At 34.9% G+C, this 27,229-nt stretch overlaps 1 protein-coding gene and 1 pseudogene across 1 annotated transcript; both read left to right on the plus strand.

The window, feature by feature from the left end:
- The first annotated feature begins 6,821 nt into the window (after positions 1-6,821).
- Positions 6,822-8,290, plus strand: LOC111401669 (annotated as a pseudogene).
- Positions 6,850-9,797, plus strand: LOC111401668. Its single transcript, XM_023029521.1, has one exon. The coding sequence runs from the start codon at positions 7,474-7,476 to the stop codon at positions 7,777-7,779; it is 306 nt and encodes a 101-aa protein (XP_022885289.1). The 5' UTR covers positions 6,850-7,473; the 3' UTR covers positions 7,780-9,797.
- Positions 9,798-27,229: the final 17,432 nt, after the last annotated feature.

A 27,229-nucleotide genomic window follows, 5' to 3' on the forward strand; every position in this document is an offset into this window, starting at 1 on the left:
AAAGTGATCATTATAATCTCATTTGTATTTCAATTTTCTTTCTCTACAAGCTTAATTCAACTTTTGAAAGTGATCATTATAATCCCATTTGTATTTCAATTTTCTTTCTATACAAGTTTAATTCAACGTGTTTTAAATACAATCATTATTGAAATAATTTATATATTCGTTAAATGTATTATCATTATTCAATAAAACGATTAAAAAAATTGATCATATGAATTTTTATAGAATTTTTATTAACCCTCATAGTAATTTCTTTAGCAGTCTATATATTTATAAGATTAAGTTAAATAATCTATAATAATATAATTTATTTATTAACTATTGCAGATGAAATCGTAGAGAAATACTTCTTACCAACTCATTTAAGACAAATAAAAGCAAATCCATATTTATATTTCTCATTTTATACCTTAAATATAACTTTCTAATATATTTATGAACAGATATTCTGCTGCACTTATTTTTGCTACTCATTGGGAAATGTCATGAGCTTTGAGAATAATTACAGCACAAACGTTTCACATAATTTGCAGAAAATAATAATAACCAAGTTTTCATATACACTTAAAAAACCTATTTCACGCACAAAACAAAATTATTACTAAATTATTACTGCGAATTTGCCTATTGAAAAGTATAACTACTATTTTCCATCTAAACAGCTAAAAAAAAATTCTACATGAAAATCTTTATTAGAGCATAGTAAATGAAACAAGTTAAAAATAGTGAATTACAATAAAAATTCAATACTAATATAAATCACCACACTAATATCACCTTAAACAAAATTCAAGCCATGCATTGCATGGCCAGGAACTAGTCTTATTAAAAGTGTCACCTCGAATATAAGCACTTCTAATTCTTATTTCGACCGGATCTGTGGACTAGTCTCGTGGAATTTTTCGGGTCACTTTATTTTCTTCAATTAAGTCCAAAATCTATTGAAGTCAGATCCTATTTTACATATCGCCCGAGGAAGATTGTTTGACCCAAAATCCAAAATTCAATATTAACTAAATTAGGCTCTCATCGTTTGTTTCTACTAACGAAATCGATTTCGATGACCAATGGGATAAACATTACAAAGTTCAGTTGCAAAATATTGTTATTCTAAACTTTAGAGACAATTTGAGAGCATGCCTATATTGTTACGTAACCCTCGTATGGCCTTCATTATTTGTTTTAAGCGCTCGAGTAGGGCCAAGGTGCCAATTCGACATTTGCTTCTCCAATTGCAATTACAGACCATCTAGGTGTCTTTTTATTATCTTAAAAGAATCATGTCTAAAATATAATCTGGAAAGAACATATTTACTTTGTCAAGTTACTCCACCTAACAAAGAATTTGAATCTAGACGAAATACTAATATTGTCTTATCTTTCCTATCACGTTAGCTTGGCAGAGTCTGTTGGCTTGCATTGAAAAATATTTTTTAAACATCATTTATTTTGTTCCAGTTATACAATTTTTTTAATGGACTTTGCTTAATGTACATAATATTTTGTATATTAAGGTGTCCTCCACTCACATATGGTGGGGTCCACCATAATAAAATATTTGGGTGGACCCACTCATGTGAGTGGAGGAACGAGGACACTTTGATGTACAAAAAATTATGTACAAATAGATTTTTCTTTTTTTAATTAATAACAATTACGTTAATGACACTCAGACAAGAAAGCACGTCCAGCCCTATTTTTCAATAACGTTAGTCTTATTGTCAGCTACAACATGAATATATAATATTCAACATAAGAATAAGGGAAATTTGCAGCCAAGGTACCAAATATTTTGTTTATTAGCAGATTTGACCAAAACCTTTCATTTGTACCAGTGAAGGTACCAAATCTTTAAAAAATTCACAAGTCCAGTCCAAAATGATGGTTTCCATCTGTTTGATCACCAAAACTATTGGTTGACCCCAGTAACGACAAATTTATTAATATCTACCAAATAAGGCAAGGATAATTTAGCCAAAACACATTTCTTCTATTACTTCAAAAAAATAAAAAATAAAAAAGAGGACAAAACAAAGTCACACCCTCTCACTCTCATCTCCTTCACCAACCCTCTCACCTCCAAACCAAAATCATCCCCACCACCGGCTGCCATCGCCCTGAAAATCAGACAGACCCATTTCAATTATGCCAAAAAAATCAACACAAAAAAGAAATGTGTTTTGACCAAATATCCACTGCATCACGGACAAACTCATACTGTGCCAGGATTGTGACTGGGATGCCCATGGAAACTGTATAGTGTCTGTCGGCCATGATCGCAGCTCGACTCAGCCCTTCTCTGGCTTAACTTCAGAGAAAAAGAAAAAGCCTTCTTCTTTTTTTATTGTACAACGAACGATTAAAAAAAATCATAAGATTTTTTCTTTTATTTTTATTCATCAAAACTATCTATGAAAAAGAATTAAATAGAATAACTTTGACCTTGTCAACTGATAGTAAAAGAACAAAATCGGGATACATACCAATACCTATTATGGGTAAAAAGATAGAGATTGAAAGAAATAACTCTCGTGGTCCCAAAAAAAAAAAGAAAAAAGAAAAGAAAAGAGAGAGAGAGTTTGGAGCATTAAACATCTTGTATCCATAGAACATCTGGCGTGACTGTCAACCCTTGCTCTAGCGATAACGTGGGGACTCGAATTGAAGATAGAAAATTAACTCATCAACTGAGTTCATCGGGTAATTTTGGGTTGGACAATTGGATGTTAGAGTCGTGGATTTCCAAGAACGAGGTTGTACCCAATTCAATGATTCTGCAGGAGCTGATGGTGCCTAATGACAATTATGTATTTTACTCTATTTACCCTGCGGATGTATTGGTTACAAAAAAGAAGATTCCAACCTACGGAAAGTAGGAGCAGGTGATTTTGAAGCAACTAAAGGAATTGTATAAAAGGGGATTGCTCGATGGCTGCAGTGGCGGTCGAGGTGAAGGTGGTTGGGAGAAGGCGGTGCTTGGGACACTGAGCGGAAGCGAGAGCTATGTCTTGATCTGAATTTGATTTGGTTTTTGTTTTCTTTTCTAATTTTTGAAGTAATAGTAGAAATGTGTTTTGACCAAATTGTCCTTGCCTTATTTGGGGAAACTTATGAAATTTTTTGTTACTAGGGTCAACTAATAGTTTTGGTGGTCAAACAGACAGAAATTGTTATTTTGGATTGGACCTACGAATTTTTTAAAGATTTGGTACCTCCGGTGGCACATATGAAAGGTTTGAATCAAGTCTGCTAATAAAAAAAAAGTTTGGTATCTTGACTGCAATTTTCCCTAAGAATAAATTCCATCAAGATTAAAATTAAGGATTACTACTTATTATTATTTACAATTTGTGGAATCGACCGTTATTTCTTTTATTAATTATATTTATAAAACATTTATAAATTTGACAAAAGGAGGCTAAACCATTTATAAATTTACAAACCCACAAAACTTATGAACCATTTATAAATGAAAAAATCAACTAAAATTCACATTTTACAAAATCATAAGAAAACAAACCCCTACATATAAAAATTATATTTCAAAACTACAAACTTGTCAAATTATTTCAGAATTCAGTGTTTCAATTGATAATACATATAATATACAATTAATTAGAATTAAATATCCCCACCCACTCCCACCAAATTAATAATATATCAATTAATAATATCTCACCCCCATCACGACCCCGTCCACCTTACCTATAAAATTTTTTCAAAACAGTACACTAAAAATGATAAAGCTACATTCGATAATTAAGTATTGCTAAAGGGGTCTATTGCAACATTTTAATAAACGAATGTTGCAATTAGTTAATGTAATCAAGTTTTGATTTGATAAATGTTGCCAATGTTACTTTTTGCAATGTTCAAAAAACGTTACGAAAGTCTAACTATTTTCAACGTTTTTTGGCCATATTTTGCAACGTTTTTGGAGCATTGCAAAATATAGAAAACATTGCAAAATGTCTAACTTTTGGCATGTTTAAAACGCGTTGCAAAATCCCATATTTTGTTTTAAACATTGCAAAGAGTAAAACTTTTCGCAACATTAAAAAAAGTAATGAAAAGTAACATATGCAACATTCAGAAAACGTTGCGAAAAGTCTAACTTTTGGCAACGTTTTACGTTTTTTAAACGTTGCAAAAAATAAAACTTTTTGCGACGTTAAAAAAAACGTTGCAAAAAGTAACATTGACAACATTTATTTTAAAATATTGTCAAAACTCAATTACATTAACTAATTTCTCTCTTTTCTTCAATCACAATTTCTCATTCATGTCTTGATCATGGTAAGAGGTAGTTTTTAGTTTTTCAGGTTTCATTTATTTGTCTATTATTATTATTATTTATTATTTTACAATTGAAACAATTTTTATCCTCAATGGTAACAAATTCTATAAATTTAATTGACAATTTCCATGGAAAGCAAAGCGAAAAGAACACCAAAAGATCCAAAAATTCAATTTTACAAAAGGGTTTGATTTTTGGGTGCTCCCAGCAAGTCGAGTTGGGTCGGGTCATGGGTTGACCCATAATATCTCACCCCCACCACACTTCGTCCACCCTACTTATAAAAAAATTTCAACACACTATACCAAAAATGATTATTTGCAATACATAAAAGACAACATTCGATAGTTAAATATTGCTATAGGGATCTATTGCAACATTTTAATAAATGAATGTTGCAATTAATTAATGTATTTGAGTTTTATCAACATTTAAAATATTGCCAATGTTACTTTTCGCAACGTCTTCTGAATGTTGCAAAAAAAATTATTTTTTGGAATGTTCAGAAAATATTGCAAGAAGTTTAACTTTTTTCAACTTTTTGGCCATATTTTGCAACGTTTTGGTGTGTTGAAAAATATAGTTTTTTTGCAACGCTCAGAAAACGTTACACAAAGTCTAACTTTTGGCAACGTTTAAAAAGCGTTGCAAAATACCATATTTTGTTTTAAACGTTGCAAAGAATAAAAAATGTTGCGAAAAGTAACTTTGCAACATTTAGAAAACATTGCAAAAAGTCTAACTTTTGACAACGTTTTATTTTTTTAAACGTTGCAAAAAATAAAACTTTTCGCAACGTTCAGAAAACATTGCAAAAAGTCTAACTTTTGACAACGTTTTACTTATTTAAACGTTGCAAAAAATAAAACTTTTCGCAACGTTGCGAAAAGTAATATTGGCAACATTTACTTTTAAAATATTGTCAAAACTCAATTATATTAACTAATTTCTCTCTTTCTTCGATCCACAATTTCTCCTTCACGTCTTGATCACGGTAAGAGGTGGTTTTTAGTTTTTCAGGTTATTATTATTATTATCATCATCATCATTTATTTATTTATTTTTATTTTTATTTTTTGTAATTGAAACAAATTCTATCCCCAATTGTAACAAATTCTATCAATTTAATTGACAATTTTCATGGAAACAAAGCGAAAAGAACACCAAAAGATCCAAAATTTTAATATTACAATTGGGTTCGATTTATGGGTGACCCCTGCAGGTCGAGTTGGTTCGGGTCATGGGTTGACCCATGAAAACTGACTGGAACCGCTCGACCCGATCTGATCCATCATCTAGAAATCACAAGATATGCGTTAATTTGTAGGGATACATATGCATTAATGCCATGATATTTATAGAATACAAAATTAGATTTCCTCGTATTTCTCCAATGCTTCTAATTCCCAATGTTGCATCAAAATGTGCATATTTTTTACTGTTTGTAATTCCAAGCTACATGCTAGAAGCACCCTCTCTGTTAATTACTGGCATCGTGCATAAAATGGTAGTGCCTGAAGCAGCGGTGGAGCCAGAGGAAGTTGAAGAAGGTCACTATCCTCTTCGGAACTCAGATTTGTACTGCAGAAGGCTTTGCCAGGGTAAAAACTTCATTATGATAGTTTTAGAAATTCCTTTTCTCTTTTTTTCTTTCTTTTTTTTTTGTTTTCCTTTTCATTTTTAAAAATTACATATTAAATTGCTAACAAAATTACCGACGAAAGTTTTTCATTAGTAAAATTTCGTGTCTAATTTGTTGGTAAAAAAGTAAAGTATAAATAAAAAATAAATTAATAATTTGTCAACGGATTTTCCAATGGATGTTTCCTTTGGAAACTATACAAAATAATAAAATAAGTAGCAACGGAGAAAATTTGTTAGTAAACTGTTTAAGTGTAAATAATAATTTATTAAATAGTTACCAATGGAAAAAAATCCGTCGGAATATATTTTGAAACAAAAATAATTAAGCATTTATTAAACATTTTTCTACTGAAATTCTTTTCCTAATTTTTCATCACAATTTCTTTAAAAAAAAAAAATCAATATTACAAAACATATTTTATTCCAGAGAATGGGGGTATAAACGTACTTTAAACATTTAAAAAAAAAATTACAAGAAAATTCAAAATAACCAATTTTTACACTTTCCTAATTAAAATTTTCCCTTCCCACCAAATTGACCAAAATCTTTCTATTTCCCTCTAAAATTTTTGTTATTTCACTTTTATTCTAACCATTGTTTTCTCCGGTGTACTCAAATATTTCAGTTCACTGTTATTTTATGATATGTTTGATTATATTTATTTTTCATGAAAAATATCAATTTTTCATTCAAATTCTTACTTGGAGTGTTTGATTGATTTTTTTTTTATGGAAAATATTTTTCAAACTTTTGAAAATATGTCTAATTTTTCTTGGATAGAGGTATTTTTATTTTTCACAAAATTTAAAAAATATTTTTTTTAGATAATATTTTTTTATGACAATCAAACATGCTATTATTTCCAAATCCCCGATGAAATATAAAGTATTAACTGAAGGCTCCCACAAATCCCCCACCCTCCATCGCTCCTCCTCCTCCTCCTCCGTCCTCGGCAGTTCTGGTGGCTGTGGCCGATTCATTGATTCCGATATCGCAGATGTTATTCTTCGCCTCCATCTTATTCATCATCGCTCCCCCTTCGACTCGTTTGGGACCTCTTCCGATTCTGTCTCCTTTGACGAATCTGATTTGCAGATCTATCTCCACTCGCACATCCTCCGACAGGCTAAGTATTTTTCCGCTCTACTCTCCGACCGATGACAACGACACAACGACGATGATTCTCCTCAAATCCACCGCCTTAACCTTGGTGTCCCGTCGACGCCGGATTCAATCAACGACTACTTGGAAGTTCTCCGGCTTCTGTATACTGATGATTTCTCGACTTTGATTAGTAGTGTTGTGACTGCCCTTGCTTTACTCCCCATAGCGCTCGAATTACTCTTCGAAGATTGCATCAAAGCCTGCGTTAAATTCCTCGAGGCCGTGCCGTGATCAGCAGATGAAGAGAGAAAAATATTGAATTTGATTGAATTTTTTAAGTAATGAAGAATCGAAAGAGTCCTAATTTTAGAGAGGATATAATGAGACTAAGGCGATTTAGAGGCTGAATTTGCATTCTACTATGACTAACGGGAAGCATTTGCTGTGGCTGGTGGAGAGGATGATTGAGTTGAGAGTACCTGATACGGCTGTCAAGTCGTGGAGTGAGCAGGCTTCATTTGCTGCAGATTTGCAGAGGGCATTTCGTGATGATGCATGGAGGAATATTGCTCCAAGCTTTCCTGCTGTTGTGCTTCATTGCACTAGCAGGCTTGCCAATGTTGTTCCAACAGGGAATATTTTGTCTGCTAGACAGGCTTGTTCTTTACACTTTGCACTTTGCACTAGTTTATCGGTGTTTTGTCTATGCAGGCAGAGTTCTTGTTGATGAAATGAGGTTTGACCTTTATGTATTAAGTGTTTGAATCTTGCTTGGAGAATTTTTTCATGTAATATGTTTTCTCCATGTTGCAGGGCGAATTATCATTGAGCTTTTAACTCATAGGTGCTTTAATCTTAACCATTGAACAAGTGAAGCCGGAGGCCCTTTCGTCGAACTTTCTTTTTATTTGTTATTTTGATTTGATTTGATTTGAGCCTAAAGTCAAGATGAATAGTTTGGTGATTCTTATAAAATTCATTTGTTGATTTGCAGGTAGAAGAACTCAATCTCAGAAGCTAATGGAGCGGTGGAGCCTCAAGCCTGAAGTTCATACCTCATTGGATACTGCCCCTACCCCCCAAGCCTGGAGTTTGTGATCACTTTGATTTATCTATAATTGATTTTAAAACCCTTCTAGATTAAGTGCTTATTTCTTTATGACTTTTTGAGTTTTAAGCCATTTGTTTGTGATTAGGTGTTGATGAATTAATTTATGAGTTCCCCCTTTTCTATTTCACCTGTTTGATTTTATTTTTTCTGTGCGTTATTTTATAAATTTTCTAGGCCAGATTGGATTATATTTCCTTTTTTGACTGTAGCAAATTCGACTCCAAACTTGATTTAGGTATCAAGAAATGAATTGGATTATTTAAGTTCAATGTTTGGGGGTGGTTGAATGATTTTTATTAATAGTTTCTTTTTGGTAAAAATTGTTAAATAGTTCAGAGTTTTTATTCAATGATTTCTGATCTGTATACTTCTTTAACCTTTGCAATGAACATAATTAAGTTGAAAATATATTGACTTGGTTAGAAACGGGAATTTTTGTTATATCTCAAAGTTGAATTGAAGAACACAAAAAAATCAGAAATCTTTCAATTCAAATCAGAATCCGTATGTTGCGGATCTGATTAATGCTTACCAATCACCTTTTTTTACTATTCAATTGGTTATGTCAAGGCTTGTGTTGCTCCAAGGTTGTATGAAGCAATTTTTATTTCTCTTCTCTTTCTGGTTTATGAACATCTAATCTGTTTGGATATTGTAGCATTGTTGTTCGGATTTGGTTGTGGTACTTGTATTTTCACACCTGGCTCATAAACTAGCTTCATGTCTACTACTTTGAGTCTTGTTCATTACTCCTTGATTTATTGTATTTCAATTGCTAATTTATCCGAGGTTCACTACCTTTAAGCAGTAATTGATGCCCCCCAACCCCAATAATGGCTTTAAGCTAACAGAAAAATTAGGCTACTTCTAATCTATATCATGTTAAGAACTTATTTACATTTAACTACTTAAATTTACTTACATGTTAAGAACTTATAAATTAGGCATGCTTGTAGGACTGAATTTTTATTCAAATTTAGCTGTTAGGACTGAATGTAACGTGTTCGATATAATTCAAGGGTTGGAGGATTTGGGCATGTCGACAGGATTTTCAGATGCTTTAGAGGTTGGTTTTAATTGTGCAATTAACTCGGATGTAGTAACAGAGATTCAAAGGTATGTGGAGTCAGCTGAGGAGACACCCTTTGCACAGCCAGTTCCACATTTTCCGGTGGTCAGAGAATGGAGACTTATACCAAGTTTCTTGCAAATGCGTGAGACACCTGGTTTTTAAACATATTCCAGAGTGGTTGCCTGCATTTCCCGATCCTCACACTTATATACACTCTGCCATGTGGAATGAAAGACTTTCCTACCCTCACACAGACACGATTGAGCAAGCCAGGCAGCATAGAAAGGCATAGAGGGCTTTGTTGAGCTTGCAGCAGAGGCTTTTCTGTAATGGGCTGTCCGTGGCATCTACATCTGCTGAACCAAACGATGGTAGAAACGGTTTGGAAGTTAATGATATTAAGAACCAAGTTTTTCAATATGAATTAGATGAGGAGAAGTTGGTTATGTTTTTCAATAGCATGCTTGCATTTTTTACATTATATATTCAAGTGCATAGGAGAATACTATCATGCTTCATATTATGTATTCAAAAATTTGTAATGAAATTATTAATTTTTATACAATTCCAAAATTTGTCATTTTCAATTTTGCGAGTCAATTTACATAACATTAATAACAAAAAACCGTTGTGAAACACTTACGGCAACGTTTTTTAAACATTGCCGAAAGTGTCTTCGCAACATTTGGTTGATTCTATCAATTTTATGTGCTATACTCAAAATTTGAATTGAATAATAATGTGTTAGTTCTGTACCATGTAGCTAGGGATGTCAACGAGTCGAGTTGGCTCGCGAGTTGAAATTTTAGGTTCGGGTAAAATGTTCGAGCTTTATTCTAGACTCGAGCAAAAGTTCGACAAAAAAATTAGGCTCGATCCGAGCTTTCGTCTCGAGCTTTGTTTGGTTTTTTTATTTATAATTAAAAAGGCAGTAGGTTGTTGCCAAACAATGGCAACAACTAAAATGCTCGGTTCTCCTGAGCCGGCGAGCCACACGGGCTAGCTCGAGCTTTCACCGACACCTAAAAATGGGGTTTCGTCGAAGCCTCGAGCCAGGCGGGCTCGAGCTTTTTTCGGGCCAAGCTACGGGAGGTCCAAGTCGACGAGCTTGATTGCCATCCCTACGTGTAGCTAAGAACTAATTTATAAATTTCAAAAAAGAAAAATTATAAACAATTACGATATGGACTGTCTTGTCGTCATCGTGTCTCGCACGATGACTAGTTTGTCTTGCAAAAATATCCTCGCTTGTCTAATCATCAGAGGAATGATAACAGTCACCGACTTTAAGTTTTGCTCGAGATGACCCTGTGTCAAACATGAATAATTGATGTCGTACATATATATAGTAGACTCAGCGAAGACGATCTCTACAGCAATGCAGTGATGATTCGCGATCACTGAAATGTACATATGCGTACAACCTTCCCATGGTTTTCCCTCGACACTCGATGACATCCCGATGACCCACTCGAGCATATAATCAAGCACTGTTTACTTGTCGCCCATAAGTTGGAGCGATTGACACTTAGTGATAATAGCACAGACGAACTCGGTATTCAGTATTATTAGGCCAAAAATGTGAAATGATTTTGGATATCTTTCAACTTAATAGTGCAATAAGCCCATGGCCAGATTGATGTGCTACATCAAAAAACATAAAAAAGAGGAACCTATTTCATTTAATAAATAAAATATTATGTATACAAAAAAAATTACAATATGACTATCTCGCTTACATCGTTGGCGAGCCACTTCCCCGAATTGGTGATGTCATAGAACCACTTGTAAGTGTCTAATATCTTCATTTGAGCTATCGTGCGGCTAACACTGAAAAAACAGAGAAAATGTTAAAAGAAGCATATATGAGTTAGCACTACGTACTTTATTAAAATTATACAATACTTATCCAGGCAACATTTTTTTCCACTTCATCTCGAACGATTTCCACTTGGCATGGTCCACCTCCCAAAAAGATTGGGAGTACTATGATGGCAATCTCGGTCTCTTGCCGACCACTTTCTCCGGCACGTCAACAACATGCTTCTTAGCCTCAGTCAAGGTGGGCGTCGTCTCTTCCTCCGCCCCAAAGACCACCACCTTCTCCAAGCTTGCCACCTCCTCCATCTCGAAGACCGCCACCTCCTCGAGGCTCGCCACTCCCTCCATCGTCTCCTCTTTCACCACCTCTCCCATACTAGATGGGGCCACCCACACCCTCTCCACAGATAATAAAAAACAATTATAATACATCATCTAACCACAATTGTTCTTCGGTGCCCCATCACCTGCCTGCTATATCATCACGGAGTGCTACGATCTTATCATGAAAGTATACATAATGGCCACATAGCACTCAAACATCGTAGGATATGTCATCAACCTTTCTTACCAACTATCGTCCCAAATTGTTGACCCTTCCTATCAACTCTCATCGCAGCACGCTGACCTCCTCCACTATAAATCCTATCAACTTTCATTACAGCGCACCGACATCCTCCATAAAAAAAGGATATCTCCTCGATGGAGGTGATGCCCTGTTGGACAGATTGTCGATCAACTAGACCGCGCTCCTACACAAATAACAATATTCAAAGTTATTTAACTTAATTAATAATTGCTAACTCATACAAAATGGTAATCAAGAAATTATATTTAATTCACATACCCAATCTCGATCTAAGATTGAATATGACATCTTGTCGTCTTCAGTGTATGGAACGACTAATTCACACATAAGACATCTACTCCTTCTTCATCGACGACGTCAAATCAATTATGACGTCAAGCTAATATATTGATATTTCAAATGATTAATGATCATGTATTGAGATTTTAAATTACATAAAATATAAATCATAAATGTATAATACTCACACGAGGGTTGTCGAGGAGAGCCGATATTTATTTCCCAGAAGGACATTTGTTCGCTTGGTATACTCGCTAATGATGCATCCCTTGGCAGCATGTCTTTAATCACTTTGCAAAGGGGGTACTCAATAGGAAATGGTCTCATACACTCATATATGCAACATATACAACCATTATATATAAATTCAATAAAAAATTTTTTTAACATTGATTATGTTAAACATTTACCTACATTGTTAGGGGCAATTTTTGTAGGCATCATACCTACGCATGGACTCCTTGAGCTTCGAGTGTGATCTATGAAGACGTGTACGGAATCCTAAAACATCTCCGCCCTCACCAATTGTTGTTGAAGGCATCGATATCGTCGATGATCTCCAGATGGAAGAGGTCGATCACAGTTTTTTTGTGATGACACCGCACCACACTTTTAAAGATGAAGACCAAACCTAGCTTTAGTCTGTCTAATATCTAGTCACACTCCTAATTGCGTCAATCAACTATGGTAAAAGCACCGTCCCCTATCCTTAAAAATAATCGTCATGCAGCCTGTTGCTTCTCTGAGTACCGTCACGAGCTATTTCATCCCTTGTAATCTTTAGTCCGATCATCAGGGCAAACTTGAACAAGGAGAACGTAGCACCTTGCCTCTGAGGACAAAATGGTAGGCACCGCCATTGACTAGCCTGAGCAGTCGATAAAGTAGTACATCGATGATATGTTCGGAGTAATGTACCTCCCTCAACTGATATATGGGCAAAGGAATGACTGGCGTAGAATATTTGCATGTTGATCATCCGACAGCTCCAACACTGTAGTGAAACTATCAAAGCTACTTCTATCTCAATTCTTCATCTAGATGATATTCCATCCTACAAAAATTCAAATATTCGAATATTGAATAAGAAATAACGGAATAAAGCATAATCTCAAAAAATTAAGGTAATCTAATTGTAATTATTATACACAAGATGTAAATTCATTTTACATCGAAATTAATAAAAGACTATATGAATTAAATACAAAAATTTTTAACAAGTTCTATAAAAATTTTCAATTAAAATTGGAAGGAAAAAAAAGAGGAAGGAAGGGGGGAAAAAGAAAAGTAAAAGAAAAAAATAAAAAAAGGGCCGACTCTTTGGCTCAAACAGGACTGGGCCAAATAGTCCTTTAAAAAAACAAAAAAAGAAAAAAAAAAAGAAAAAAAAGGGAAACAAAGGAAAGGAAAAAAAAAAGGAAAAAAAGGGTAAAAAAGAAAAGGAAAAAAAAACGAAAAAGAAAAAAAAGAAAAAAAAGGAAAAAGAAAAAAAATTAAAAAAATCAGAAAAAATATTAGGTCGAAAACAATCTGCCCCATCCCGTCTTCACACAGTTAGTTTTCACTGATTGCTTGTCGAAAATGGCAATTTCTCACCATCTCCAACGAGCTAAACACGTTTGTTTGCCAAACACAGTATCTATACCCAATACTCTGCCTGGTAATGAAAAATAAAAATCATACATAACAATTTAATACACATTCACAAAACATGCCAAATGAAAAATCAATAGCTTATACCCAAAAAATCTTGACATTGTTGAAGTTAATGTGCGAGTTTTATGGTGGTGGTATGAGGATGTTGAAACTCGATCGTATCCAACCTCTCACTCTTTTTTGGTTTGTTGAAGATGTGGGCAAAATGGGGAGTTTGTAATTTATTTATCTAAATTCATTTTTCACTATTTTTTTTAATTGGTCAAAGGTCAATATGAAAATATGGCTGGGTCAACCGTCCATTTCCACTTATTTCCTCCCACAGACCAGTACTACAATCCATCACCAATCACTACTACCATCACCTCTAATGCACCACCACTACCACTTTCAACTCTAATCAATGACTATAAATACCACCTTCACCTTAAGTCCACAACAACAATCACCAATACTATCACTTCCACTAACACCTTCAACAAACCGACTATGGTATAGTCTCTACATGTTTATGGCCACCACAACAAACAACAAATCGCAGCCACCACTACTATCACAATCTCTACCTATTATACAACAATCATAACTACCATTGCCATAAATAGAGAATATACAAGTTCAAACATAAATCCAATAACTAATCAAAGAAAACACAGGCAACTGAGAGTATGCTTGTAAAATTATTCTACGAAACCAAATAAAAATCCAAAGTTTCAAATTTAAAAGTATAATCAAAATGGGATATACAAGAAATTCAGGGGTGCGAAAGTAAAATATGTGCAGCTCGAATCCCCAGACCAGCGATTTTGAATGCCCACATAACAAATTTTAGAGACATAGTGCAGAACCATACACATGTTGATCTATGATTGATTTATCGATTTGATTATCACAAACACATTGCATTTATTTATAACAAGAATTTGAGTGTTTATAGTGATTATTGCAAACTCGATAAAATTGAAGACAAAAAGATCGAGATTAAGAAACTTGCAATTGATGATCGATATGAAGACAAAATTGGCAATTGATGGACATAAAGACAAAAATTGAGCAGTCGCGTCAAATTGCTTTGAAGAAAAAGTCAAACCTCAAATATCGAGACATTAGATGTAGATACTTTGAATTTGTATTTAAAGGTAAAACACTTTAATTCTTAGCATTGAATCGACAATAGCTAAAAAAGAATTTTATGCATGAGAAAAATTCACGTTACAAAAATGATTGCATAAGAATTATTTTCAAAAGGTAAGTATTTCAACTCGACGATCAAATTTTTGCGCAGTCACTTACCTTGAAAAATTAAATGAAAAAGTCTTTCAAAAGCCCACATTGATCAAAATTATCACGAAGGAAAGCGTCAAGGGACATTTTGTTCATCCCAATTGATATGATCCAGGAGTCGAGCCCGACGAAGGCAAGTGCGAGACGAGACCCGTTGATAGTCGATGGCGGACAAATGACGTGATCAAGGGCAAAGCAAGTGAAACAAGCGATGGGATTGCTCGTTCAAGCAACCATTGATGGAACCATGTTCGGGACTCAAAATAGAGCAACTTTCATGTTCAGGTCGAAGGTCGAATCAACTTGGATCAATTTGTTATCAAGCGACGAAACTAGAGCCTGCGCACAGGCAAAACATCATGCGGCCGCACAGTGGCATACTGAAAACAAATATTGTTTTTTTTGTTGAACCATGCGACCGCATGGATTTACACTATGCGGCCGCACAAGCTAAAAAATTGACAAATTTTCTAATTTTGGCCGAATTTTCTAGTTTCGATAGAATTCTTATGAAATCAAATTATTACCATAATTTGATGGTTTTGGACGTTTTTATTCATTAGTATAAATAGGAGATTACTTTTCATTGTAACAACTTTTGACTTTTGCTTGAATTAATATTATAGAGAGAAATTTATTCTTTCAATTTATTGTTCTTCTTGAACAATCTTAGAACTTATCAAGATTCAACTTCTTGTGGCATTCTAATCAATCGGATTGTGGGTTCTTTTTACTTGTAATCAAGGGGTTTTAGGTTCTTCGCTAATCTAGGGTTTCTTGGTTCAATTCTTGGGGTTCAAGATCCAAAATCGGGTTAGTATTGGCGTTTTTGGGTTCCGCATCAATCTCATTGTGGGTTTCGTAGTTTCCATTGCTACGGGGTTCGCATCACCAATGGTAAAAAATTAGACCGTTCTGAATCTGACGCATAAAGTCTACTTCTGCACTGTTCGATTCAAACTTGAACGTTCGGATGACTCGTCCGGATCAACAGAACTTTTGGTGGTTTCATTGATATAAATATCACTTCACTTTTCATTCACCAACAACTTTTAAGAGCATTGAAGTGAGGCATTATTGATCCTAACTACTTTACTCTTTCATTTTTTGAAAGACCAAATCAATTATTTCTTGAAAAACTTTTTGTGTGAATCAAATTATTGAAAATCACTTTTCTCTCAAAAGTTTTTCTTCTCTAACGCTTGAGCTATATTCATTGCTTTCTATTAAAGTGTTAGTCTACTTCTCTCTTGGTACTGAGTTTTGACTATATCATTTGGTAAGAGAGAATATTTCATTTGTAAAATTTATTCTATTTTCAATTGTGGGTCGTGTTGAGGTTCCATAAATCTCAATGTTATATAAGGATCGGAATTTCTTGTTTGTAAGTCACTGAAAGCATTGTAAAGGGTTGGATTACACTATAAGTTAATCAATTTAGTGAAAATGTCTTATTCCTGTTTGAAGCTCGGTAACGGATGACGTAGATTGTTACTTTGGATTGAACCTCCACAATTATATCATTTCCATCATTTCTCACTTTTATTTTCCGCTTTTATATTGTGCTCATTACTTGTTCTTATTGGATTTTGCATTTGTGTGTATCTTTTTAATTATTTCATTTGTTATTACATTGATATAGAACTTGAATTAATTTTCGAAAAAGTTTTGAAAACCAATTTACCCCTTCTTGGTTAGCTATTTTTGGATTTTCAACACACACGTATACTAGCCATATTGACAAACAGCCAACCACCACACCATATACAACACCGTTATTACCACCCACAAACAACCACCAACAGATCGACTCAACGGTGCTCACATCGTCACAGTGATGTCATTGTCGTAGCAGCCTCACCACAGTCGAGGCACTAGATTGCGCTGGGAATGAAGAGATATGAGAGAGAGAGAGAGAGAGAGAGAGAGAGAGAGGTGAAATTTGGGGGTGGGGTGGGTTTGTTATTATAAATCTGTTATGATTAAATTAATAATTCTTAATTAGCACCCGATTTATGAATTTAAAACTAATCTCCAATGTTGATGAAAATTACCCTTTGGAAAAATTGCAGCCGAGGTACTAAACCTTTCGTTTATTAGCAGACTTTGCCCAAACCTTTAGTTTGTGCCACCGGAGATACCAAACCTTTAAAAAATGTGTGGGGCCAGTCCAAAATGATGGTTTCAGTCTGTTTGACTGCCAAAACCGTCAGTTGACCCCTTTAATGATAATTTCAAGAATTTTCCCCAAATAAGTGAAGGGCAACATGGTCATTACAGACATTTCCCCCCTCAACATCAAACACGTCAGTTGCAACTTCCTTCCACTCACCATCCACTATGGAACTTGCAAAAACCCACGAAGAAGACGAAATAGACTTCGAAGAAGACGAACATCCAGTGGACATTGCAGCCCATAGTCGAGGCTCTCTTCCCCAACCCGTGTATGGTAAGTGTCTTCCCCTATTTTCGGTTTACGGTGTGAAGTTGTATGATTATGAAGTTCACCTGTTCGATTGTGTTCATGTACTGGGAAATTCAAAAAATTTAAGTGATTTGGTGTATTAGAGCGTAATGCTTGTGTATTATCTTTTCTACACATGTTCGTTGCTCGAACTGAAAGGTTAGGGCTTAGCTTCCTTTTTTGGGTGTTTTTTCAGGGGAAAATTCAAAGTACTTCAGCATACGGCTTCATCATGGTGGAATTTTATTTCAGAAGATGAGAAATTTTGTGTATGAGCATGGGAAAATAAGTTATATAGACTGTATCGACCCTGATTTCTTCAATAGATTTCTTTTGGACAATGCCGTGAAGATGTTAGGATATTCTGATAGAATTAGATATCTGTACAAGATGGAGAAGAAAAGAATGAGTGAAGGTTCATTTTGGTTAGTTAAAGACTCAGATTTCATGAATTTAGTGAAGTGGCTTGGTGATAATAGGACAGTTGAACTGTATTGCTTGCCTGTAGTTGAGGTTTTGGAGTTGCCTTGGGATGAAACAGAATAGAAGGATGTTTAAATGTTTGATTGTGAGATTGGTGAGGAGTTGGTGAAGGTTCAAAAGTCTGGTGAAGCATTGAATGAGTAGCAACCATGCTATGCTATTGAGATTTATGACGAATCAGTAGAAGGTGATGACGTGTATGTAGTTGATGAAGTGGATGACATGGAAGCAGATGAAGAGGAAGTTTATATAGTGCATGGAACAGAGCATGAGTATACAGAGGTTGATTTTATAGGGGTTGAAGTAGACTCACATGAATCAGAAGTGTATGCTGCTGAACCAGAGAAACCACATGATGTTGAACTACAATTGAGGTCTGAACATGAGTTGCATAACACTGAACCACAGCAGCAGGCTCAGCAGGAGCTGCATGCTACTGAACATGATGCCGAAGCAGAGGTGCAGCCTGCTAAAATTGATGTGCATGATTCTGGACCACAACAGCAGGCTGCTGAACATGAGTTGCATGATGCCGAACCAGAGGTGCAGGCTGCTGAAGCTGATGTGGAGTTTGGTGAAGGTCCTGAGCTGGATGATGAATATGAGGAGGATATTTTGGGAGAGGAATTCGCTGACTCGAAGTACGAGTAGGAAGAAAATATTGCTATGGAAGATAATGATGAAAACACATATTTCAGGTTGAGTGAAGGTTTTCACATTGGTGCAAGTGGTGAGCAGGAAGGTGTAAGGGATGTGCAGGAAGGTGAGGCAGCTACTGGGGAAGAATCTGGAACAGAATACGAAGACTCCAGTGAGCTTAGAAGCTTACCCAGTGACACCGAGGCTGAGGGATCATCTGCCAGAAGGAAGAATGTGTGCTGGTTTAACCCTGCAACTGATATGGAAGATCCATAGTTCAAGCTAGGTAATGTCCACTGTTTTGTGTAATTCATTTCTGGTTTAATTCATTTGAATGATAATGCATTCTGGTTTAATTCATTTCTGTCAGGGATGAAATTCGACAACGTCAAGATTCTAAGGAATGCAGTAGTTCAATACTCAGTCAAAAATTTCAGGCAACTGAGATACGTGAAAAATATGAGGTTACAGTTGAGAGTTCGATGTTAAGATAATTGTCCTTGGGTTCTGTATGCATACCAACAACCCGACAAGAGTCTTAGAATTAACACATTTGTAGATGAGCACACATGTACCATGGTGTGGCAAAATAAAAGGGTTAATTTAGGTTTTCTGGCAAAGAAATATGTGAGAAAATTTAGGTCTGATCCAAACATTCCAATGAGTAGTTTTATGGAGACTGTGAAAGAAGACTGCATGTATGAGATTTCAAAGCATCAGTTCTACAGGACAAGATCGAAATGTGTAGAAGTTATTAATGGGATTGTAGCTAAGCAGTACAAAATTTTATGGGATTACGGTAAGGAATTGAAGAGAACAAATCCAGGTAGTACAGTGCAAATCGAAGGTTCGAAACATACTTTTAAGAGATTGTACATCTGCATAGGGGCTTGTAAAGAAGGGTTTAAGGCTGGGTACAGGCCAGTTGTTGGGTTGGATGGATGCTTCCTAAAATCTGTAGAATGTGGACAGTTGTTGGCAGCTGTTGGCATCGATGGTGAGAACTATATGTTCCCGTTAGCATGGATAGTTGTGGATGCAGAGAACAAAACAAACTGGCAATGGTTCATAGAATTATTGGTTCATGACATAGGGATGCACAACCCCCGAGCTTGGACATTCATTTCCGACAAACAAAAGGGTTTGGTGGATTCCATAAGTCAATACTGTGAAGGAGCGGAGCATAGGTGTTGTGCTAGATATCTTTATAGCAATTTCATCTTGGCACACAAAGGTCTGGCACTTAAGAACCTATTTTGGATTGCAGCAAGGGCAACAATAGTGCCGGAGTGGAAGAGTGCAATGAATGAGTTAAAAGACATAAGTGAAGAGGCTTACAACTGGTTCCTTGAAAAACCTCCTTCCCAGTGGACCAGATCCCATTTTGAAGAGTATTCGAGATGTGATATTCTTCTTAATAATTTGTATGAGGCATTCAACTCTTCCATTGTTGTTCCCAGAGACAGGCCCATCATCTCCATGCTAGAGAAAATTCGGCATCAGCAAATGATAAGGATGAATGCAAAAAGGGAAGCGGCACAGAGGTGGGATCATGCATTCGGGCCAAGAATTGTGAAAATCATTGAGAAAGCTAAGTCTGAAGCTAAGTCTGAGGCAAGGTACTTAAAGGCAGACTATGCAGGTAACCAGAAATTTGAGATAAGCAGCAGAGACGGTTTGAGGTGGAGCGTTGACTTGACAGAACATGCACGTGCTTGCAGAAAATGGCAGTTCACTAGAATACCATGTCCCTATGCAATATCAGGCATGCTTTCAAGGGATATTGGCATATATGAGTACATCGACCCATGGTATAGCAAGGAGACATACCTGAAATGTTACTCCCCAGTGATCCACCCGATGTCAGGGCCTGAACTGTGGTCAGAATCGGGAAAGCATCCTCTCAATCAACCTCAGAAGAGAAAACAGGCTGGCAGACCCAAAAAATTGAGGAAGAGGTCACAGGCAGAGCCACTTGCAAGCGTTAAGGTGGGAAGGACTGGCATGATGATGACGTGTAAACGCTGTGGAGGGTCTGGACATAACAAAAGAAACTGTAAGGAGGCATTGCCTGGCGAATATAGTTCACACCAACAGTCTCTACCAACCACACAAGAAGATACACATACCAGATTAGCGAAGGGGAAGAGAAAAGCACATTCAACGCAAACCTCAAAGTCACAGACAAAGAAGTCCAAGCATAGAGGATTGCAATCTTGAACATCATGTGGTTTCTCTTGTATAGTTACCTTTTTGGGAAAATGCTGTGGTTTTTTGTAAACTGAACTAGAAATATGTGCTTCCAATGCTGTGTATTTTGTAGATGTAACTGGAATTTTTGATGAAATTGTTCAATGTGATGATAATGTTGATGTCGAATATCTTGCATTATGTTTCTGCTGTTTGTCGTTGGTTTTTGAAATTGTATTCATAAGATCTGATGTGCAGGCGATTATGAAATATATGAGAATGTTTGATACTTCCTATGAACGTATTATTAAACGTTTGGTACCTTTACTACAATGTTTTTAAAGGTTTGGTACTCTATTTGAAACCATTAGAAAAGGTTTGGTACTGATTCTGCGAATTGCGATAAAGTTTGGTACCTATGCTGCACCTTCTTTAGATAAGTTTGAAGTGTAATATGCTCTTTTAATTTTGCATTTGACATAGAGGCCAGGAAAATATCGTTAAATTTCAAGTCAAAAGGTACAACACAATTTTTCCTTTCTTACATATGTATTTCACAACATCTAGCACATGGCTCCATTTCGAAATCCTAAGCTCAAATTTCTGGAACAAAAAACTAAAATCCTACAATCTGACCCTACATACCTAGGAACAAACCCATTTTGCAAACATTCCACACACAAAGCCGAAGAGCCAGATCTTCCACATATTTGGTCTTGTTGCTTGAAGGGTGTCGATTTCAGCTACCATTTCCCTCCTAGCTCATCATAGACCAGGAATCAGTTCCTTCGATCTCTCACATATCGGAGGGTCACACCACATAAAGAAGGTGCATCCACCCACATCTTGGCTTCGGGGACAAGTGAGAAATCTTCTTCCTGGGTTCAAGTTCATCCACGAGGTCTTCATCTGCACTGGGGAACCACATCTGCCTACATTCTCCTCCATGTGCGTGCTGATTTTTTTTACTACCTGTGAGAGAGAAGGCAGGTAATATATAGTGATAAAGAAATGGAGGGAAATAAACAGTGAAGTATATAATAGGAGGGAAATATGTGTAATGACTATGTTGCCCTTCACTTATTTGGGAAAAATTCTAGAAATTATCATTAAAGGGGTCAACTGACGATTTTGATGGTCAAACAGATGGAAACCGTCATTTTGGACTGGCCCCACACATTTTTTAAAGGTTTGGTATCTCCTGTGGCACAAACTAAAGGTTTGAGCAAAGTCTGTTAATAAACGAAAGGTTTGGTACCTCGGCTGCAATTTTCCCCTTTGTCTTTAAATGTATGTTTCAAGGTAATTTTTCCCAATTATAAACCTACAATATTTGAACCATTTATAAATGAAAAAAATCAACTAAAAGTTACATTTTACAAAATCTTTTCATGAGTGCAATTTGTGCACTTATTTAGACCATATTATTAAACTCTTTATGTCGTCAAACTATTGAATTCTATTTAATTTGAGTTAATGTTTGTTTGTTTTAGTATTTAACCCATTTTGAAGCAATTGGAAAAGAAGAAGGATCAATTGGCAATAAAATAGAAGTGTGTGGACCAAATCTCACTTGAATAAAAGTTGGAGGATCAAAATTGAGGAAACAATGAAGAAAAGGACTAACTTGCATTAATTAATGGAGTGTGTCCTTGGAAGATAAATTGCAATCAATTGGACTTGTAATTGGATTCCAAATTAAAGGCATGTGGGGATTGATTTTATATAGATAAAATTCGGCAATTGGGCTCGGAATTGGGGCAGAATTTAATTTGGTTTTTGAGTCAAATTAGGTGGCTGGAATAGGAGAAAAGGCATAGGGTTGTCTACTATATATATATTGAACACACAGAAAAAAATTGGGGGGGGCGGGGGGGGGGGGGGGTCCATTGGTAGCGACTGATGTAGCGGAGGAGAGAAAAAGGACGGCTGCTTGGTATTTATTGGAGGGACACAAAGGGGAAGACGCCGGCTCCTGTTGGAGTAAACAAGGTGGTAGTTTGGGGAAATATATACACACATACGGAGTCAGAAATTTTGTCCAGTGCGAGCAAAATTTAATCAAGGTTGAATTTTTCAGTTATGAATTTAATGAGATTATGACAATACTAAAAATGATATAGTGACAACACTAATAAAATAATCATCTTCTTCCTTATTTTAGGATTTGTATCGAGTTGTGCAACATCAAAATCAATTTTATTCGTTATCTCCTCATCAATATTTTTTACAAAATATTTCCTTTTAAAGAATCTCTTCATTGGCGCTTGACACTAAAATAAATCACAAGTGACAATTAGATACTAATTGATAAGAAAATAACTACTAATTTTCACAAATTGGCAGATACTAGAAAATCATCACTAATTGTTTAGCTAATTGACGGAAATCAAGATTTCAAGAATTCATCGTAAATATTACCAATATTCAACATTCACATAATCAAAATACCTAATATTAAATAGAAAAATCACATGATCAAGAAAGTTTTTGTTGCAAATTTGAGGGCCCAAGAAAATGTGGGTTTTTGAAAAGAGATGAATTTTTTTTTTTTCAAAATGAGGGTAGATTAAAAGAAAATTTTTAATTTCTTATCTCGGGGAAAGAGTAAAAAAATGTCACCATGTACTTGGAGTTTGGACAAATTAGTGTACGGACTGGACTATAAATAAATGAAAAACCTAAATAAAAAAAAAATAAAAAAATTAGATTGATTTTGGGCTTGGGCCAAAGGTCGAGTGCGGGCATTTGCCCACACTGGACCTTGAATGGCTCCGCCCATGCACCCGTAACCGGGCTTCTTTTGAGGAGAAATAGAGTTAATGTTGGGTAGTTAAATAGGGTGGCTTCTTGTGAGTTAAAGAGGGGCTGAATTTATATATCTTCTTGGGGAGAAAATCGACGGCTGGGGGGTCATCATACATACACACAAGCTGCTAAATTTGGGCAGAAAAAAGGCTTAAGCTATTGGGAAAGGAGGCAAAGAAAAAGGGTCGCTGTGGCTGATTTTTTTGTTCAATTATTCATCAATAATCGTGCAAGGAACTTACAAATTAATCATGTTTCATAGATTCCTGGTGATTTCTTCCCACTTTTATGTGTTTTATCCCAACATTATGCTAGGATAATTTCTTCTCATGTATTGGATGGATGACATAGTTTTAATTCGATACCTGTGTTTTTATTTTAACTCTTATGTTGTGATTCCATTAATATGCCTATTTACCTTGTTTTAATGTTTGCATACCATGAGGACAATAAGTTGCTTATTCGTAGTGTTGAAAAACTCACGATAAGTAGAACACTAGTATTGGAACACACGGATAATAAAAGTTAGGAATAATATTTGTGGAGATTTTATGTGATAATCCTAAATATCAATTGATAGGAATGTAAAATGTCATATTTTTCATTCCTTTACCTTATGCCTTGTGAGTAATTAATGCCTAAATATACTGAGTAGTCTTATATTTTGATTTATGTTGCAAATGGACAATGATGGCATAAACTAGAAGAAAAGAGCGAAAAATGACTAAAGTGAAAGAAATCAAAAGTTTGAATCGGAAGGCAAAACGAATGAGTGAAATATTTGAAGGTCAATTGATGGAAGACTCAAAGCGTTGGAAGAAAGAAAACAAGAAAAGAAGCTAAGAAAAGAGAAGGTGAAAGTTCAGGGATCAAAGTGCAACAATTGAAATTATTTTATATTGCGTTCGTATGGGCTTAAAGTGGCGCATGGGCGAGACTTTATTCTTGCATACTGAGAGTAAAACAATAAAGTGGCGCCTGAGCGCGGGCTAAAATTTCTGTGATGAGCCAGTTTCCTTATTTTGATGAAATTCTACATGTAAACAATATTTTTTGACATCATATATATACCTAAAGATGCCAGAGCGAGGGGAACCTCCTTTTTGACCTAAAACTCTTATACTCTACGTATAATTGGAGGCGAAGAACGGACCATAGATTTGTCTCTCTTTTTGCTTAAGGATTATTGATGTATTGCTAAATTTCATCTCTTGGTCGAAGGATAGAAAAGCCTAGGAACGATTCAAACCGTGAGATTTAAATAAATTTCATTATTTTCATTCATATCTTATGTATTGAATATTCTTCTATGCATGATTTCATGGTTGTTATATTTGAATTCTAAGAGGCCTATTAGATATTCATGTATCACAATCTATTGATTGTTTAAAGAACAAATATGTAATTGTTTGATATCTTTGACATTATGAAGCAACTGAAGTTTGATTAATCGTTGCTTTAGAGGTTATTAAATTCTAGGAAGGATGTTTGACTAGATTAAACATAACTGCTTGTAATTGTGTTGTTTAGTTTCATCGATTTCTCTAGTTTCCAATGCTATTATTGAATTAAATTTTAAAGTGCTTATCTTGGGGTTATTTAATAATAAAGATTGATTGGATCGCTTGTTTTTCGATTAATTACAATTAAGGAGAAATAGAAAAAATAAATTCAAGCGATGAATGCAAAAATATGAATTGATAATCATTCATAGATCGATGATCAGTTTGAAATTCCTACAATAGATATTGACTTAGACCAATGTCCGTTCTATTGATTTAACCCAATTTATTAAATTGCATTGTTTTTAGTTAGAATTGATTTCATCACAAACAAAACCCCCAGTTAGTGTTAACATTGCATAAAATTAGACTAGTCATTCTTCGTGAAAACGATCCTTACTTCCATTACTAAATACATTTTTGGAAGTGTAGGTTTTATTATTTTTGGGTGCCTGTGACAGCACGCCATCAGTGCATGTTTGCCATATGAATTTAGACTAGGAATATGATAGTCTCGTGACAGTTATAAGTTTATTATATCTTGGGAAAGAATAATAAATAAAAGTGGAACTATCAATCGTCACAATTGCATGAATTGAGATAATTATTAATGGTTGAGAATTAGAACTAAAAATTGATCAATGCCGTTAGAAATCCAATACGTTCACACAATTGATTTTTAAACCAACTTTCATTGTTTCACAAGTTTTAGTTATAACAATTCGTTAGCTAGTCATTCGATCGTTTTTTGTTACAAACACGAATTTAAATATATCAAATATACTAGAATTGATCCTTATTCCCTATGAGACGATAACTTTCTCATTACACTACACCAAAAATGGTCTATTGCAACACATAAAAGGCAACATTCGATAGTTAAGTGTCTCGCTAAAAGGGTCTATTGCAACATTTGAATAAGTGAATGTTGCAATTAGTCATTGTTATTGAGTTTTAGCAACATTTTTAAAATAAATGTTGCCAATGATACTTTCCGCAACTTTTTTGGACTTTTCGCAACGTTTTTTAAACGTTGCAAAAGATATTTTTCGCAACGTTTTTTTAAACATTGCAAAAGATAGACTTTTCGCAACGTTTCTTAAACGTTGCCGAAGGTTGACTTTGTTGCAACATTTTTTAAATGTTGCAAAAGATACCTTTCGCAATGTTTTTTTAAACGTTGTAAAAGGTAGACTTTTCGCAACGTTTTTTAAACGTTGCCAAAGGTAGACTTTTTGCAACATTTTTTAAACATTGTAAAGAATAACCTACTAGGCTAGCAGTCCTTTAATGGGGGGGTTTTTTTTTTTTTTGGATTGTTGGGCCTTTCAATTTAGAAGCTTAAGAGAAAAACGTTGCAGGCCTTAACTCCCATCTCAATGTCACCTTGCCATTCTCCACGCCTCAGTCTCGCACCTCTGCCTCTTGTCGCCTTCAACTACCACAACTAGAGGTGGGCAAAACCCAACCTAACTGATGTAGATCGAATCTACAAACATAGGATACTAATAACTCAAGCCGATTAAACGCAAGAAACAGACGTTTTTCTTATTTCATAAACAACCAAAAACACACTATACTAATAAGTCATGATGCTTTCATAAGATTTACGTTCCCAAATTGGCTTTACCGACGCTTCACATTCCAGCATTTTGCAGTAATGCAGGTTTCTATTATTTAGACCATACCCAATTAGTTATTTTAAAATGTCGACAGACCATAGCCCACTAACCTAAATCTGTAGCCCAATAATACCAATAGTCATTACCCATTTATGATTGGGGAACTTACAAAAATACCCTTAAAATTATGGGTGTGTTGAAAAATCATATGAAATGTTTTTTGGAAGTAAAAAATACTGTGTGAAATTAAAAAGTGACCCAATGTCACTTTTTTATGAAAATCATGTCACTTTTTCTAAAAAAGGGCAACACAATATTACTTTTAAAAGTTTAGTATCACTTTTTATTAAAAAATTATATAAAATGTCACTTTTATTAAAAAGTGATATTTGTCGCTAAAAAAAAGTGACGAAAATTTCAAAAAGACTATTGAAAAAAAGTGACAAACACTTTAAAAAAAAAAAAAAGTGACTAAAATTCATAAAAAGTGACAATTATTAAAAAAAAAAAAGTGACGGAAATTTTAAAAAAAGTGACACAAATTAAAAAAGTTAAATAGATTCAAAATGAGTGACAGAAAAAAAGAAACAAACACCGAAAAAGTTACAAAATTCCAAAAAGTGACACTGATGATTGCACCGTATTTATAAGAGGCAT

This window comes from Olea europaea, chromosome 10, assembly GCF_002742605.1.
Source record: "Olea europaea var. sylvestris chromosome 10, O_europaea_v1, whole genome shotgun sequence".
Taxonomy (NCBI): Eukaryota; Viridiplantae; Streptophyta; class Magnoliopsida; order Lamiales; family Oleaceae; genus Olea; species Olea europaea.

Coding starts and splice junctions, on each gene's coding strand:
- LOC111401668 (XM_023029521.1), top strand. CDS start 7,474: ATGACTAACGGGAAGCATTTGCTGTGGCTGGTGGAGAGGATGATTGAG.